This window comes from Ammodytes marinus, assembly GCF_949987685.1.
Source record: "Ammodytes marinus genome assembly, chromosome: 17".
NCBI classification, from domain to species: Eukaryota; Metazoa; Chordata; class Actinopteri; order Uranoscopiformes; family Ammodytidae; genus Ammodytes; species Ammodytes marinus.
In genome coordinates this window covers 25,613,852-25,629,223 of record NC_137221.1, presented here as the reverse complement: position 1 = coordinate 25,629,223, position 15,372 = coordinate 25,613,852, and the positions used below count along the sequence as shown (strand labels likewise).

Genomic DNA, 15,372 nt, shown 5'->3' with positions numbered 1-15,372 from the left:
CTATAATGCTTTTTCGTCTTTTTTGACCTATTAATGTTGTTGTAATGTTTTATAATCATGTTAAACGATACCAAAGTGTCAAATAAGGACGTACATGCATTTAGACGTATTCCCTGCTTACTGTCTAGGGTGACTGTGCACAGCTCTCAACACTAGGGTGCCGTTCGCGACTTACCTGATTTCATGGATTGCGTTAAGTGTATAACACGGATTTTCCATGTATGGTCATGCTGCTACACGCTCAGGCCCGTCCATGCCCTGCCCTCCCCTGCCTACTCAAATCTGCCCGTGCTCGCACTGCAGTCCGCTCTTTTCACTTTGCAGTGTAGCTAATATGTCCATGCAGTGTAGCAGTGAAGCTAGGGGGGCTCAGGTTGCAGAGGGCAGAAGGGGAGGGGGGGGGGGGGGGGTCTTAAAGAGAGTTCTGTTTAGGCTCTAAGGTTTCTTGTAAATCACAAAATAAAAATCTGAACACAAAAAATAGCATACTATAGGATCTTTAACTAGTATGAGCATAAACCTAGCTAGCTTTGGATGCAATAATTGTAACACATTCTGGCAAAATAATCTAAAAAAAACAAGGATTTGATCCTAGTTTTTTACACATAGAGGATCCGTATGGTTTTATGTATAGCTGTAGCAGCTAGATCCATAGAAAAGCCTCATTAAAAGTATGAGAGAGTACGAGTCGTGTAGATAAATGGTCTAATGATATGAAGGCAGTGGCGAGCAGAATGGACAGGGACTAGAAGAAAAAAAAGTGTCAGTGAGTCGGGCAATGACCGCCATAAATCACGTAATTATGAACACGCACGCTTTAAGTAGCAACATCAGTCACAGCACGGCATGCTTTTGTGTCATCTCCTCTGCCACATTTTCATCTCCTATTTGTCAACCTGCCTGGGCATTTGCAAAAAATTATTGATGTCCCCAACTGGGACCATCATCCCTCTTCCAGTACAACAGTCACTGCTGTTGTCCCTGATGCTGCTGGAAGTTTAGCACTCCTGGCAACTTCACAAGAAAAGACACTATATCTTTTCACCACCAGCTTCTATGAGACTCAGCCACTAGGCAAGCAGGTATTCTTATAGGGAAACATAATGAATGAGGACCTGTGCTAAGAAATGGATACGGCTATATATATTGTGATATTTATTTCCGTGATCTCTCATTTTCCAGCGCCAAATAACAATTTTCCTTATTTTTTAAATTGCATTTTAAATTGGTTGTGAACTGCAACCTTCACTCCTGTAGTTGCAATACTTCTAGTTGCATCGAATTGCAGAATGCCAATCCAGGTGTTGTGGTACAATGAAAGCTGGTAGCAGCCTGGCCGACAGGGATGACAAAATTATAACAGCCCCTTCCAAATATAAAGCCGAATATCGCAATATTTCGAATACCCAGCCCTAGTTACAAATGTAGTCCAGTTTCATTTGAATTAGAAGAAAACATTTTGCCAACTAGACCTGCAAGTAGACAGACTGGGATCAAAAGTTTTGACTCAATTACTTGATCAATAAATCATTCTACAGAAAAGTCAGGAAAGTGAAAAATGTCACAGTGGTTTGGTCCAAAGCCTAAATATATGAAATTCATTATTTTAGACAGGGACAGACAGCACATTTTGCGAAGGAATTATGCAATACATACATTTTTCCTGATCGATAACAACAATTGTTCATCAAAGTAGTTAACAGCTCATTTCTGTAGACGGACTTGTTGATTAACTGACCAATGGTTTCAGCACCACACTACACTGCATTCCAAATTATAAGGCAAATTAGATTTTCCCAGATTTTCCTAAATAGTCGATGCAAATCACAGTCAGTATAATTTTCAAGTCATCAACCGTTAGAGTATATTTCGAATTTTATTGAACAAACCTCCCAATAATAAAAGTATTTTTTTCAAAAATAAAAAACTGCAAATGCACTGTTCCAAATTATTATGCACAACAGAGTTTTAAAACATTTTATAGGTTGTAAACAACTAAAAATCAGTCATTTGTTGAATTTGCAGCATTAAACATAAACCATGTTTAGTGAAATCAAAAGCTATTTTAATCAAAAACATCTTAACAGGCCAAGTTACATGTTAACATAGGACCCCTTATTTGATATCAACTTCGCAATTCTTGCATCCATTGAACTTGTGAGTTCTTGGAGAGTTTCTGCTTGAATATCTTTGCAGGATGCCAGACTAGCCTCCCATAGCTGCTGTTTTGATGTGAACTGCCTCCCAACCTCATAGATCTTTTGCTTGAGGATGCTCCAAAGGTTCTCAATAGGGTTGAGGACAGGGGAAGATGGGGGACACACCATGAGGTTCTCTCCTTTTATGCCCATAGCAGCAAATGACACAGAGGTATTCTTTGCAGCATGAGATGGTGCATTGTCAAGCATGAAGATGATTTTACTACGGAAGGCACGGTCCGTCTTTCTGTACCACGGAAGAAAGTGGTCAGTCAGAAACTCTACATACTTTGCCGAGGTCATTTTCACACCGTCAGGGACCCTAAGGGGGCCTACCAGCTCTCTCCCCATGATTCCGGCCCAAAACATGACTCCACCACCTCCTGTCTGACGTTGCATCCTTGTTGGGACATGGTGGCCATTCACCAACCATCCACTGCTCCATCCATCCGACCATCCAGGGTTGCACGGCACTCATCAGTAAACAAGACTGTTTGAAGATGAGTCTTCATGTATTCCTGAGCCCACTGCAACTGTTTCAGCTTGTGATCATTGTTTAGGGGTGACCGAATAATAGGTTTATGCACAACTGCAAACTTCTGGATCCTACACCTTGAGGTTTGCGTGACTCCAGAGGCAACACAAGCTTCAAATACCTGTCTCCTGCTTTGTGATGGCATTTTAGCAGCTGCTCTCCTATTCCGATGAATTTGTCTGGCAGAAACCTTCCTCATATTACCTTTATCCGAACGAACCCGTCTGTGCTCTGAATCAGCCACAAATCTCTTCACAGTACGATGATCACACTTAAGTTTTCGTGAAATATTGAATGTTTTCATACCTTGTCCAAGGTATTGCACTATTTGACGCTTTTAGGCAGCAGAGAGATCCTTTTTCTTTCCCATAGTGCTTGAAACCTGTGGCCTGCTTAATAATGTGGAACGTCCTTGTTAAGTAGATTTCCTTTGATTGGGCTTACTTAGCAAACTGATTATCACAGGTGTCTGAAATTGATTTCAATGATCCAAAGCGCCCTGAGACACGATACCATCCATGAGTTTAAATTATATACAAAAAATTAAATGTTTATGACACTTAATTCCAATTTGCATAATAATTTGGAACACAGTGTAAACTTATGCCTCGTTACATGATTGGCTATTAGCATGTCACGAGACAACGAGATGGCGCAACCAAACATGACATACTCATGTTTCACGGCTGTGAGGGGGCTGTGTCAGCGGCTGTACCTTCCTGTTAGGCCTATTCCAAAATAATAGTCAACTCACGTTTGTCCAGTGAAATTATATAAATGTGAAGCCAGTGAAATGTTTTTAACAGTAACTTAACTGCTGCACGCTGATCTATAGATAGTGTTTTTTAATGTAGAATGCCATGTCCCTGGCATTACCGGGTGGTGCAACAAGTTTATTTTGCTAGAAATAACTTTGACATAAGCACACACACACACACACACACACACAAACAGTGAAGAAATTTATTTTTTGATCAAGTGGAAGAAAAGTGTTTTGAAATCTCTCACTGGGATTTTATTATACTTAAAACGATACATCTTACACTTCACTTGTCCATTGTTGAGGGCTGCCCGAGCTGCAAAAGAAAAACCTGCAACAACTGGACTCCCAGACCAAAGACTGTATCAGGCTAATCCTGTGGCCAAGGCCGCGACAAGTCCGAATCAACCACCTCCCCACCCCCTCCAAGAGACTGAAAGAGTGAGAGATAAAAGTGGACTGGAGCACTAACAGCCCTGATTGGTTGTGTAGAGACTTTGTAGAGAGAGTGTGTGCTGGCACTCTCTTGCTGCCAGCCACATGTAGCCTCAGGAGGTAATGGAGAGATTTTAGCATCCCCACAATCTGATATTAGATCAGAGAGCTTTCAGATAAAAAGGGGCTTAAGGGCCCAAAGATGCCAGCGTGAGTGGATTAGCCGTACAGCTGAAGCACACAGCTTGCTCTCGCAGACATAGTTATGAAGGAGTTTAGAGCTGTTTTCCTTCTTTTACTGTATTCAATATGAACATGCTCCCGACAACAGAGAGGTATAATAACAATTGCCTCTTTCAATTCCTACTTAAAGATCCGGCCACACAAACACTCCTCTACATTATGGGCAAAAATATATACACTGCCCGGCCAAAAAAAATGTCGCCACCTGGATTTTACCAGTAGGCAATTGGTTAAGAGCCCTCCATTGGTCAAAAACTGCAGTGATTGAGATGTTTCAGTTGGCAACAAGTTATTTAACCCTAACTGATGCAGTGAATAGCTTCTTATTTCTTAAACAACCAAGTCAGAAGACATATGCTGTGGTTGTGGAAAATATGTTACTCTGTTTCAGAAGGGTGAAATTATTGGCCTGCATCAAACATAGAAAACTACTCTGGAGATTTCTCAAACTACCAAGATTGGGTTAAAACCTGGATATAGTGGTGAACTGTCATCTTTGAGGAATAAATGTGGTCAGAAAATGTTTTTAATGATCGTGACAGGTGATCACTTAAAACAGTTGGTGGACTCAAAATTTAAAATATCGACAGTAGAACTCCCGGCTATGTTTAATAGTGAAAGTAGGAGCATTTCCACACGCACAATGGGAAGAGAACATAAGGGATATGGACTAGGCAGACATGTAGCCTTACAGTGGGGGTTACAGCGGGGTGTATCAAGAAAAAAATAATGCTTTATAGTCCAGGCAAAATAGCATTTTACGACAGACAAATTGTAAAAGAATTTTTTTCAGCTCAGATCATTTCTATGAGGTGTCCAGAACAACATACTAAAAGTCATAAGAAATCCTAGTTGAGGAAATATGTTTAATTCTCATCAATCCAAGGTGTGTGCCAATAAGGCGAGACACCAATAAATCCCAATAGGGCTATTTTTTTCCTTTAGTCCTATCAAAATGAAACTTTACACAATGAAAGTATCCATGATAATTAAAAATGTTTGTATTACAAGTTTCTTTGAAAATTTATTTTAATATGCAAATGAGCTATACACTAATCGTACATGCCCAAAATCAACCCAAATAGGCTTAATGTTTTCCTTTACTCCTATCACAATAAAACTTTACATAGTAAAAGTATACTAGAAAAGTAACTTTTTTTGTATTACAAGTTTATTTTTAAATGCATTTGAATATGCACATGAGCTCCACACTTATTGAATATCCAAAAGTTTGTGAACCCTGAGCTGCATTGGTTAACAATTTAACCAATGCAGCTCAGGGTTATGTTTACCTGCTCAATAGCAGGTAAACATAATCAGGTGGGCCAAATTGAGTGATGAAATGGACCAATGTAATGAGAGATCTTTAGGGAAGAAATTGGGTGGCACTAGATAAAACAGAGATCAAACCAGGTCAGTGTAGGCCCACCAAAGTGAACCCATACAGATCAGGCTTGCCACAGATCAGACTTGCAACAAGAGTACTAACAAGTCTGTGTCATCACCTACTGAGACTGTGTCTTTTGTTCTGACAGAGGCAATGGCAGTTTGGACAATGAGCACATCTGCATCGTGCTTTGCATGGTTTGTGAAACACCATTTTTTGTCTTACAAGTTTCTTTGAAAATGAATTTTAATATGCAAATGAGCTATACACTTATCAAATATAGGCTACCCAAAATATGTCCGCATAGGCTTCATCTGAACCTTTACTCCTACCACATTAAAACTTTACACAATGAAAGTCTAAATGAAAAGTAAAACATTTGTATTAGAAGTTAACCTATAATGGTCAAGGCTTTCCAGAAGGGGTTGGTTGAACGTCAGAACAGGGGTCACATCATACTGCAGAGCTTGAGTTGCCACAAACCTCAATGTTGAGTATATGCAGGATTCATCACTGGGATCAAGATCAATCATTGGAAGGAATGTTACTGAAGCTCTTCCAGGGTGTTCATCTAGAAGATGCAGGATCTGCATCATACCAGACCATGATGGCCTTTGAGAGTGAAGGAGGAGGGTTGTCTTCCACAAAACATCCAGCTGTGATGTTTTGTTATCTGCTGGCAACAGAGCCAGTGGCTGATACTCAATAGGTTCACGTATAGGAGGAATCATAAAGTACTGAATGTGTATGCGACCAACCGCAGCAATATCTGCAGGAGTCACTTGGATCTTTAAAGGAAAAAATGAAGCCTATGCGGATATATTTTGGGTAGCCTATATTTGATAAGTGTATAGCTCATTTGCATATTAAAATACATTTTCAAAGAAACTTGTAAGATAAAAATGGTATATCACAAACCATGCAAAGCACGATGCAGATGTGCTCATTGTCCAAATTGCCATTGCCTCTGCCAGAACAAAAGACACAGTCTCAGTAGGTGATGACACAGACTTGTTAGTACTCTTGTTGCATCATGCTGATCTGAATGCACACGAGCTGTTTATGGCACAAGAACCAAAGAAAGCAACAAAAATAAGACGGATATGGTGCATAAAGTAGACAAAGGAGTTACTTGGTCCCAAGGTGCGTGACAATCTCCTCTTTCTCCATGCCATTTCAGGCTGTGATTCTACATCTGGCATAGGAAAGTGAATGGCACTAGCCTGTAAATCCAGACCTGCCACTAGGCGCTGGCAAATTAAATGTGCTGCGCCTGTTGGTCTGGGCACTCTCCATTGAAGCTCATTAAATATGTCAAGAAATCCTGAGCTACGTTTCAATTGGTTCTATCTGATATGGGCAGGCCAGAGCCCTATGTATGGTGCTCTGGGGAGGACGTAAACGGATGACGACAGTGCACCGTCGAAGCCGTGATAGTAAACATCAAAGATGGCTGCGGATATGTTGTTTGAGTTTGAGATGGCTTTGGCCTCGACCCTTTACAATTTGGAAGACGGCACTCAAATCTTTCATTAGCAAGTAAGTGGAATGTTCGGTTTTGCAGACGACCACGGCAAAAGTTAAATTTAACAGTTAATCCCACTGTTCGCTAAATGAACGGGGCTTAATACGTCACATTGTTCATTGCTCTGATTGGTTGTAGTGCTATCAAATTGCGTGCAGTGGCATTTGAAGAGACAAATCTAATTCATGAGAGGCACCTGTTATACCCCTGGCAGGTAAGCCAGGCAGTTTTTCAGGTTTGAGGCCAGTCTAAAAGCAGCATTGCCATCACCCATTGGCAGTAGGATGATTGGATATTCAATAAGTGTGGAGCTCATGTGCATATTCAAATTAATTTAAAAAGAAACTTGTAATACAAAAAAAGTTACTTTTCTAGTATACTTTTATTATGTAAAGTTTTATTGTGGTAGGAGCAAAGGAAAAAATTAAGCCTATTTGGGTTGATTTTGGGCATGTACAATTAGTGTATAGCTCATTTGCATATTAAAATTCATTTTCAAAGAAACTTGTAATACAAAATGTTTTCATTGTCATGGATACTTTTATTGTGTAAAGTTTCATTTTGATAGGACTAAAGGAAAAAAATAGCCCTATTGGGATTTATTGGTGTCTCGCCTTATTGGCACACACCTCGGATTGATGAGAATTAAACATATTTCCTCAACTAGGATTTCTTAGGACTTTTAGTATGTTGTTCTGGACACCTCATAGAAATGATCTGAGCTGAAAAAAATTCTTTTACAATTTGTCGGTTTTTTGGCCCAAAAATGGGTTACTTTGCCTGGCCTATTAATTTGCTAGGGAATATAAAGATTGTACTCTGGAGCAATGGAAAAAGGTTGTGTGGTCTGATGTGTCCAGATTGACCCTGTTCCAGAGTGATGTGTCCAGGGAGATGGATGCATCAGGGTAAGAATAGAGGTGGATGAAGTGATGCCTAGTGCCTACTGTACAACCAGATATTTGAGTGTGTGACTTTTTTTGTCGGCCGGGCAGTGTAAAACGTTATCGGTTCCGAAATGTTATTACGTTATTGGCAAGTTACTACATTATTGTCTTTTATTAGATTAAAAATGGAAAATTGATTACGTTATTGGTTTTTATTTCATAATTGGCTGCTCTTGCACTGTAGTGTTTGGATGGAATGGTTTTCCCCTGAGCACGGAGCAATATGGCAGGAAGCCAGACAAGCTTAAGCGCTGACTGTTGCCACTCATTATTTATAATCTGTACCTTTTAAACTTCTCCATCTGTGCTGATAAAGCATGTTAACAATGTTTAAACGGCTTGATATCAGCAGTAGAGACGCTCCCTGGTGGGTCCAAATGCAGGCGGTCAGTCCAGCCCAGGTTGGAGCAGATAGCCGCACCAGCCCCCCCTTTATGCCCACCCCTGTCCCTTCCAATCTATCAGGCCTCCCTACGGGGACGCTCCCTCCCTCACCGCTGCAGGCCTCAGCCAGTGCGCCCAGATTAGAACTTCCTCAAGGGAAAAGCCTTGTCTGTTTAGCCACAGACTCAGTCCCTGTGAGATAAGTTTTTCTAATTAACCCATGTGGCAGCAAAGGAACCTAGAAATGGCTGTCTGATACTGCTTTTTCAACCTGCGAACGTACAACAGGTTCCATTGGCCCTCTTCTGACAGTCTGCTCTGATAGAACTTTTACAGTTCTAACACTCTGGACAGTGTACATTCTCAGCCAGCACAAAGAAGGTGTTTAACACAACCCACAACCCAAATAGATCGTCTGACTCACTGGGTTGTTATTGGTCTATACTTTTTTTTTCCAATGTGGTAAACGTTGGCAGTCAAAACATGTTTTTCCCTTAATGATCCAATAAAATTTGTCACATTTTGAAGCTGACACCAGACTCTGACATAACCAAATCGCTCTCCATTTATGTCTGTGACACCAAGTTGAAGCGGTAAACATTTTCTCATCTAACTCTTGAAGTGCCCAGGTTTGGGGATTTTATCAATGGTCCACTACTAATACAAAACTATTGAAATTGATTGAACATTTAAGCTTACATTTTTTGAACTGCCATGGATTTAATTTCAATTAGGAGAATGTGACCCTTGAGATCAGTTAGTGAGAGGAGCTATAACTTTGTTACAATGTTTAAACAACACAAACTGTGCAGTTGTTGTATACAGTGGTGTCACAGAGTGATGCTTTTATTAAACTCTGTTGGCAGAACACAGACACAGAGAAGGATGGGACGTTGCTGCTCATGGCTCTAACATGAAACCATTTTGTTCACCTTTTGTTTTGGCAGAAGGTAAACACCCCAGCTGTTCTGAAAGCCCCCAAAGAGAGGAAGCCCAGCAAGAAGGAGGGAGGATCCCCGGGGAAGCCATCCAGCCTGCCAGCCATCCTATACAGGTGAACACACACCAAGAGGCAAAGGGAAGCAAAGCAAGGAGTAAAGCTGAAGGCTTAATTGATCAAGTCAGGGTGTACGCGGATCCTTAAAAAGTCTTAAATTCATGTATCTAAAATGAAGGCCTTAAAAAGTCTTAAATTCATTAAAAATGCTATATGCTGGTCTTAAATCCATTACTCAAAGGTCTTACATTTGTCGGGGCAGGACAATTTAATGTTTTTTTTTTCTCTTCCGGGACTTTTCGAGAAGGAGATGTAGAGAGGCTACTTTCTAACTGCTCATATAAAAGTCTGACACTACGCTAGAGGCAGTACGGCCGTGTGTGGCTGTGATCCGCATTTAAAAGTAGACGAAGAATGTGTGTCCCCTAGCTGCCTCTGAATTTGAAGTCGGTCGCGGGGGAGCAAGAAAGGAGAGGACGACTCAGCGGGATGCATGCCTAGCTATTATGAATTCAGTGGGAGGTGGAGGGAGGACGACATATCGTGGCTGGCTTTATTCCCCCCGCGACCGCAACTACACTGCAGCCGCTACTTGTAGGTGTGCAACCACCGCCCGCTGGCGATGTAGGTAGGCTACTGACCCAAACGCAACTCACACAGAAACAAACCTATTATTATTGTGTTTAGTAAAAAAATGTATTTATCTATATTTATTAATTAATAGCTGCTCATCAGATGGTCATTCAGGTCGCGTTGCAGTGAGCTCACAGAGTGAGACGCGAGTCTTAACCCATTGATGACTATGGCAATCTAGAATGCATGTCCTTAATGCCTGAGGGTTTTCTGAAAAAATAGTATGAATTGTAAAGTCTACCAAAACCTTAATATCTAAGTCTGTGTAGCACATAGAAACATGAAATAAAATACATTTAAAAGTTAAGGTTCACAGGTTTTATTTAAACATGCTCCCTTAGCGCTTACAAACCAACACATTTTTCTAAAATTCGTCAAAATTAGATGGGGGAGAAAAAAAATAATAAATAATATAAAATATTTAAAAATAATGTGCTAAACAAGGTTATAATCCTGCTTCCTTTTAGCATGGATAGTAGTGACTGAGTGTGCAGTGGAGGGATAAAGATAGACAGATATAGGAAGGAGAAGATAGCTTTATTTTATTATTTAGTTCATTTATCACTGGCACCATAAATCCGACTTCCCAGTACAACTGGAACGCAGACTGACTCCTGCTGTCGGGAGCCGATCAGCTGGTCCAAACGACTGTATACCACGGAGATGAAAACGAAACTGAAACTTAACTATCGCCTTGCTGGGCTGAATTTGAGTTGGAGCAGCAAAATATAGCCTAAATTCATAAATATTGTTAATAAATAGATGCAATGTGTTGTGTGATTTTCGTCAGTAGCCTATAGTAGACCTTGATTCTGCGCTCCGAACGCCACTAACTGTTCTGTAATACACTATCGCCGACACAGCTGGCGTATTTTTTTTATTATTATTTATTTATTAATTTTTTGATTGGCGTGATTTTCGGCAAACCACACATTTTTTGGGTGGTCACGTGGTCTTAAAAAATCAACAAAACCCACCTCATGTGTATTTGAACCAATGACGGTGCATTCTATGTTGCGCACGCCATGAAAATTAGATAAAGTAACAATGCTGCGCGACGCAGCATCAGGCAGGAGATACAATGTGGCATCGCGCAGCAGCCGTCATCAATGGGTTAACCATGGTCTCAACTTCTCTGTCTGTCTGTCGCTTTCTTTCTCTCCACTGCCTCCCTCTCTGACGGCTATATTAAAACTATTGCTGATCGTCCCGTCAATCGCAGATAGTAGCCTACATTTCCATCACCAATCGGTAGAACCCTAATACCCGTAGTTTTTTAGCCTGGCCCCCTGCAACAATATGAAGAAAATAAAACTTTTGCAAATTACCTCAGGTCCCGTGGGCATCCCAGTTATGCAAACCTGTAGGCCTATATCTACAGTAGGCTAGGCCTACTATACAGTATTTTCCGATATTGAATGTGCAAAAACATTCACCTGTGGAACCAACTTTTAAATAGTTTCTGCTATAAGTTCTGAAAAAGAAAGTTAATGGACAGTGTGTTGTTTATTGAATAAGTAATTCAAATTTGAGGGACATTCTTCCCCAATTTTTTTTTATTTCATTCTCATACTGTATGCTGCAGCTAAAGTTCTTGTTACTCGATTAATCAGAAAATGTAAACCAATTGATACAGCTCTATAATAAGTTGAAAAGGTGGTAATGATGGGTTGTCAGGTTGCCTTTATAGTGATCTCTTACAGTATATTTATTTGATGGTAAATGCTGGGGGACATTGTCTTCATTCAGACTGCTGAACATTTTTATTTTCTGTAATTAGACAGCAGTTGTTAGCTATAGTGCATTGAATATTTGATATTCAAACGTAATAAAACTCTTTACGGAGTATATACCGTAGTGTAGATTGCTGTTGCCACGGTAGGCCTATTGGTGTTAATTTTAAATATGCAGATACCCTGAGAGAGGCTACTTTCTTCTGAGCTGCTGATATAAATGAGTATCACTTAATGTTCAATAAACAGACAAAGTAAACTTAAATGAGTCTCATTGAGTGACACACTATGCTTGTGTGTCACTCACCAGCTGGACCCCCCAAATATCGCCTATATGTATTATGTTTTAGGTCTTAAATCTCATTCAAGGTGGTATTAAAAAGGTCTTAAAAAGTCTTAAATTTGACTTGCTGAAACCTGCAGATACCCTGGATCAAGTAAAAAGATAGTGAAACCAGGATGCAGTTGCCCTTAAATACCACAAAAAGCCAGGGGGGCAGACATGGTGGTCCCTACTGAATAAGTCCATCATTTGGGCGTGTGTGTGTGAGAGAAATCAGATATTATCTCTGTGTATGGTACATCTAAAAACATCCCTTTTTCTGGCTAAACGATGTCAAAGCTGTGTTGACGCATTTTCTACATTCTAAAATCAGGACTAAAATCAACAACATGTTTTTTTTTTCCTCGCACACAATTTCCCATGTTTGATCTGCAGCTGTGGCATCTGTAAAAAGAACCAGGACCAACATCTGCTGGTGCTGTGTGACACCTGCAAGCTCTACTACCACCTGGGCTGCCTGGAGCCGCCGCTCACTCGCATGCCCAAGAAGACCAAGAACAGCTATTGGTGAGAGGCATGCACACACAACCGGGTGGGATCCTTAAAAAAGTCTTTAAGGCCCTTAGTTAAAGCTGGGGTATGTGATTTCTGATTGGTCAAAATGAACATGAGCGGTACACTTTGACCAATCAGAGCGAGGCTCCGATTCTTAAAAAAATAAATAATAAAAAATCCGATTCTCTGTTCTTATTGGCTGTTGGGACTGTCCATTCACTTTGGCACCGACGTTGTTGGTGTAGAGCGTGTCAGGGAGGGACCATAGGGGGAGGGACCAAAGAGAACAAGTGGAGCGGTTGAGGTATATTTGGATTCAAATCTCTATCCAACTGCTATTTTCTCCCCAAATTCTCCTCCCCAGCTTTAAGTGTTAAAATGTCTTAAATACATCTTTCAAAAGTCTGAAAACGACTACGACATTGGGAGAAAGACAGATTTTTTTTTTCCTGATGCAAAAAAATTGCTTAATAATTTGTAAGATCTATTTTGATATTGTTTTACAAATGGCTCAGGGTGAGTTACAGTAAGTGAAACCTTTTGTTATTACTGGCGTTTTGTATTGTGAATGACCTGAACTAATTTATTTATTTCATTGTTTGAAATAGATCATCAAACTTTTCACTTGACTAGGAAATTCATATTTTATTTATCACATTTTAACATTTGGCCAAAGAAATTCATGTTGATTTTTCTCTACAGTTTTCGGTTATTGTAAAATAGTTCTTACATTTTCAGACAGTATTCCTTAAAAGTCTCCATTTAAAAAGCCTGTAGAGTAAATGAATAACCGTAGCTGAGAAAATTCCAAGCAACAACAAAGTGTATTCTTGGACTCTGTGTAAGCTTGATGAAACCGCCACAAACCCAGCCAGCTATAGAGCCATTAGTGAAGGTGACACAGTTCAAGATTCCTCCGATGACTCGCCCGCATATCAATGTGGTGTTCCATCAGTCCCGATCCAGTGCCCGCTGTATACGCCCCACAATGCTCCTTCAGAAGAGTACACACCACAGTCAAGACGGATGTAGGCACTTCTATTCTGTTCATAGATTTACAGATTTACAACGTATGCAGAAACAGTCAAATCACAAACACATTCATTGAAGGCCATACAGTCAAGTGCGAAAGTTTGTGAACCCCTTGAGCCTTTTGGAATTTTATTTATTTTAACCATTATTAATTCATTTTTATCAATACCAGTATTTTTTATATGAAATAACAGATGTTTGTTTATCAATTCAACATTTTTATTTTCCAGAAATCAATTGTTAAAACAGATAAAACAAATTATTTGACGAATGTTGTATGTGCAAAAGTTTGTGAACCCTGAGCTGCATTGCTTAAATCGAGCAGGTTGACACAATCAGGTTGGCCAAATTGGTTGATGAAATAGACCAATGTAATGAGAGATCTTTAGGAAAGAAATTGGGTGGCACTAGATAAAACAGAGATAAAACCAGGTCAGTTTAGGCTCACCAAAGTGAACCCATACAGGTCAGACATGCTAAAAGGGAAACAAATCTCAGAGGATCTCAGGAATAGAGTTTTGATGTTACACATTTGTCTGGGGACAGTTATAAATTCATAAAAAAAAATTTGAGCTCAATCGGTCCACCGTGAGGCAAATCATCTACAAATGGAGAGCTTTAAGAGTGACTTAACATCTGCCTAGAAGTGGACTTCCTTCAAAAATATCCTCAAGCGCCACAAGAAAAGTGATTTTTCAGGTAAAAGCCAACCCAAACATTACACCTGGAGATTTGCAGACAATTTGAAACCACCATTATTCACTTGGGAGAAGGTTCTCTAGGTGGTAGGCAGAATTGCGTTTTTGCCCAAACATGGCGGTTTTGGTTATGACCAAACAGTTCAATTTTTGACTAATCTGTCCACAGAATAAGACTTCAGGTATCTCCAGGTGCTCTCTGGCAAAGTTGTGACAAGCAGTTTTGTTCTTTTTTGAGAGCAGAGGCTTCTTCAGCAACCATCCCATGAAAGCCATGTTGACTGAGTTTTCTTCTTATTGTGGAACCATGCACATCTGTCCCAGATGCTGCAAGAGAGGTCTGCAAATCACCAGATGTAATGTTTGGGTTGGCTTTTAACTGAAAAATCACTTATCTTGTGGCGCTTGTGGATATTTTTGAAGGAAGTCCACTTCTAGGCAGATGTTCAGTCACTCTTAAAGCTCTTCATTTGTAGATGATTTGCCTCACGGTGGACCGATGGAGCTCAAACTTTTTTTAAAATAATTTATAGCTGTCCCCAGACAAATGTGCAGCATCACAACTCTATTCCTGAGATCCTCTGAGATTGTTTCCCCTTTTAGCATGTCTGACCTGTATGGGTTCACTTTGGTGAGCCTAAACTGACCTGGTTTTATCTCTGTTGTATCTAGTGCCGCCCAATTTCTTCCCTAAAGATCTCTCACTACATTGGTCCATTTCATGACTCAATTTGGCCCATCTGATTGTGTTTACCTGCTCCATTTAAGCAATGCAGCTCAGGGTTCACAAACTTTTGCACATACAACATTCGTCAAATAATTTGTTTTATCTGTTTTAACAATTGATTTCTGGAAAAGAAAAATGTTGAATTGATAAACAAACATCTGTTATTTCATATAAAAAATACTGGTATTGATAAAAATGAATTAATGATGGTTACAATAAATAAAATTCCAAAATGTTCAAGGGGTTCACAAACTTTCGCACTTGACTGTATATTATGCTCATTTTCAGGTTTAAAGTTGC

The 15,372-nt window shown here is 39.9% G+C and overlaps 1 protein-coding gene across 6 annotated transcripts in view; it reads left to right on the top strand.

Moving 5' to 3' along the window:
* phf14 (PHD finger protein 14) overlaps nucleotides 1–15,372 on the top strand; it is a 102,818-nt gene that overhangs the window by 36,833 nt on the left and 50,613 nt on the right. For 5 of the 6 annotated variants that reach the window (XM_080045763.1, XM_080045765.1, XM_080045766.1 and 2 more), the window contains exons 12-13: nucleotides 9,362–9,468; nucleotides 12,496–12,627. In XM_080045763.1, the coding sequence (XP_079901889.1) occupies nucleotides 9,362–9,468; nucleotides 12,496–12,627 (239 nt within the window). The remainder of the gene's footprint in view (nucleotides 1–9,361; nucleotides 9,469–12,495; nucleotides 12,628–15,372) is intronic. The other variant, XM_080045764.1, reaches the window with a different exon arrangement.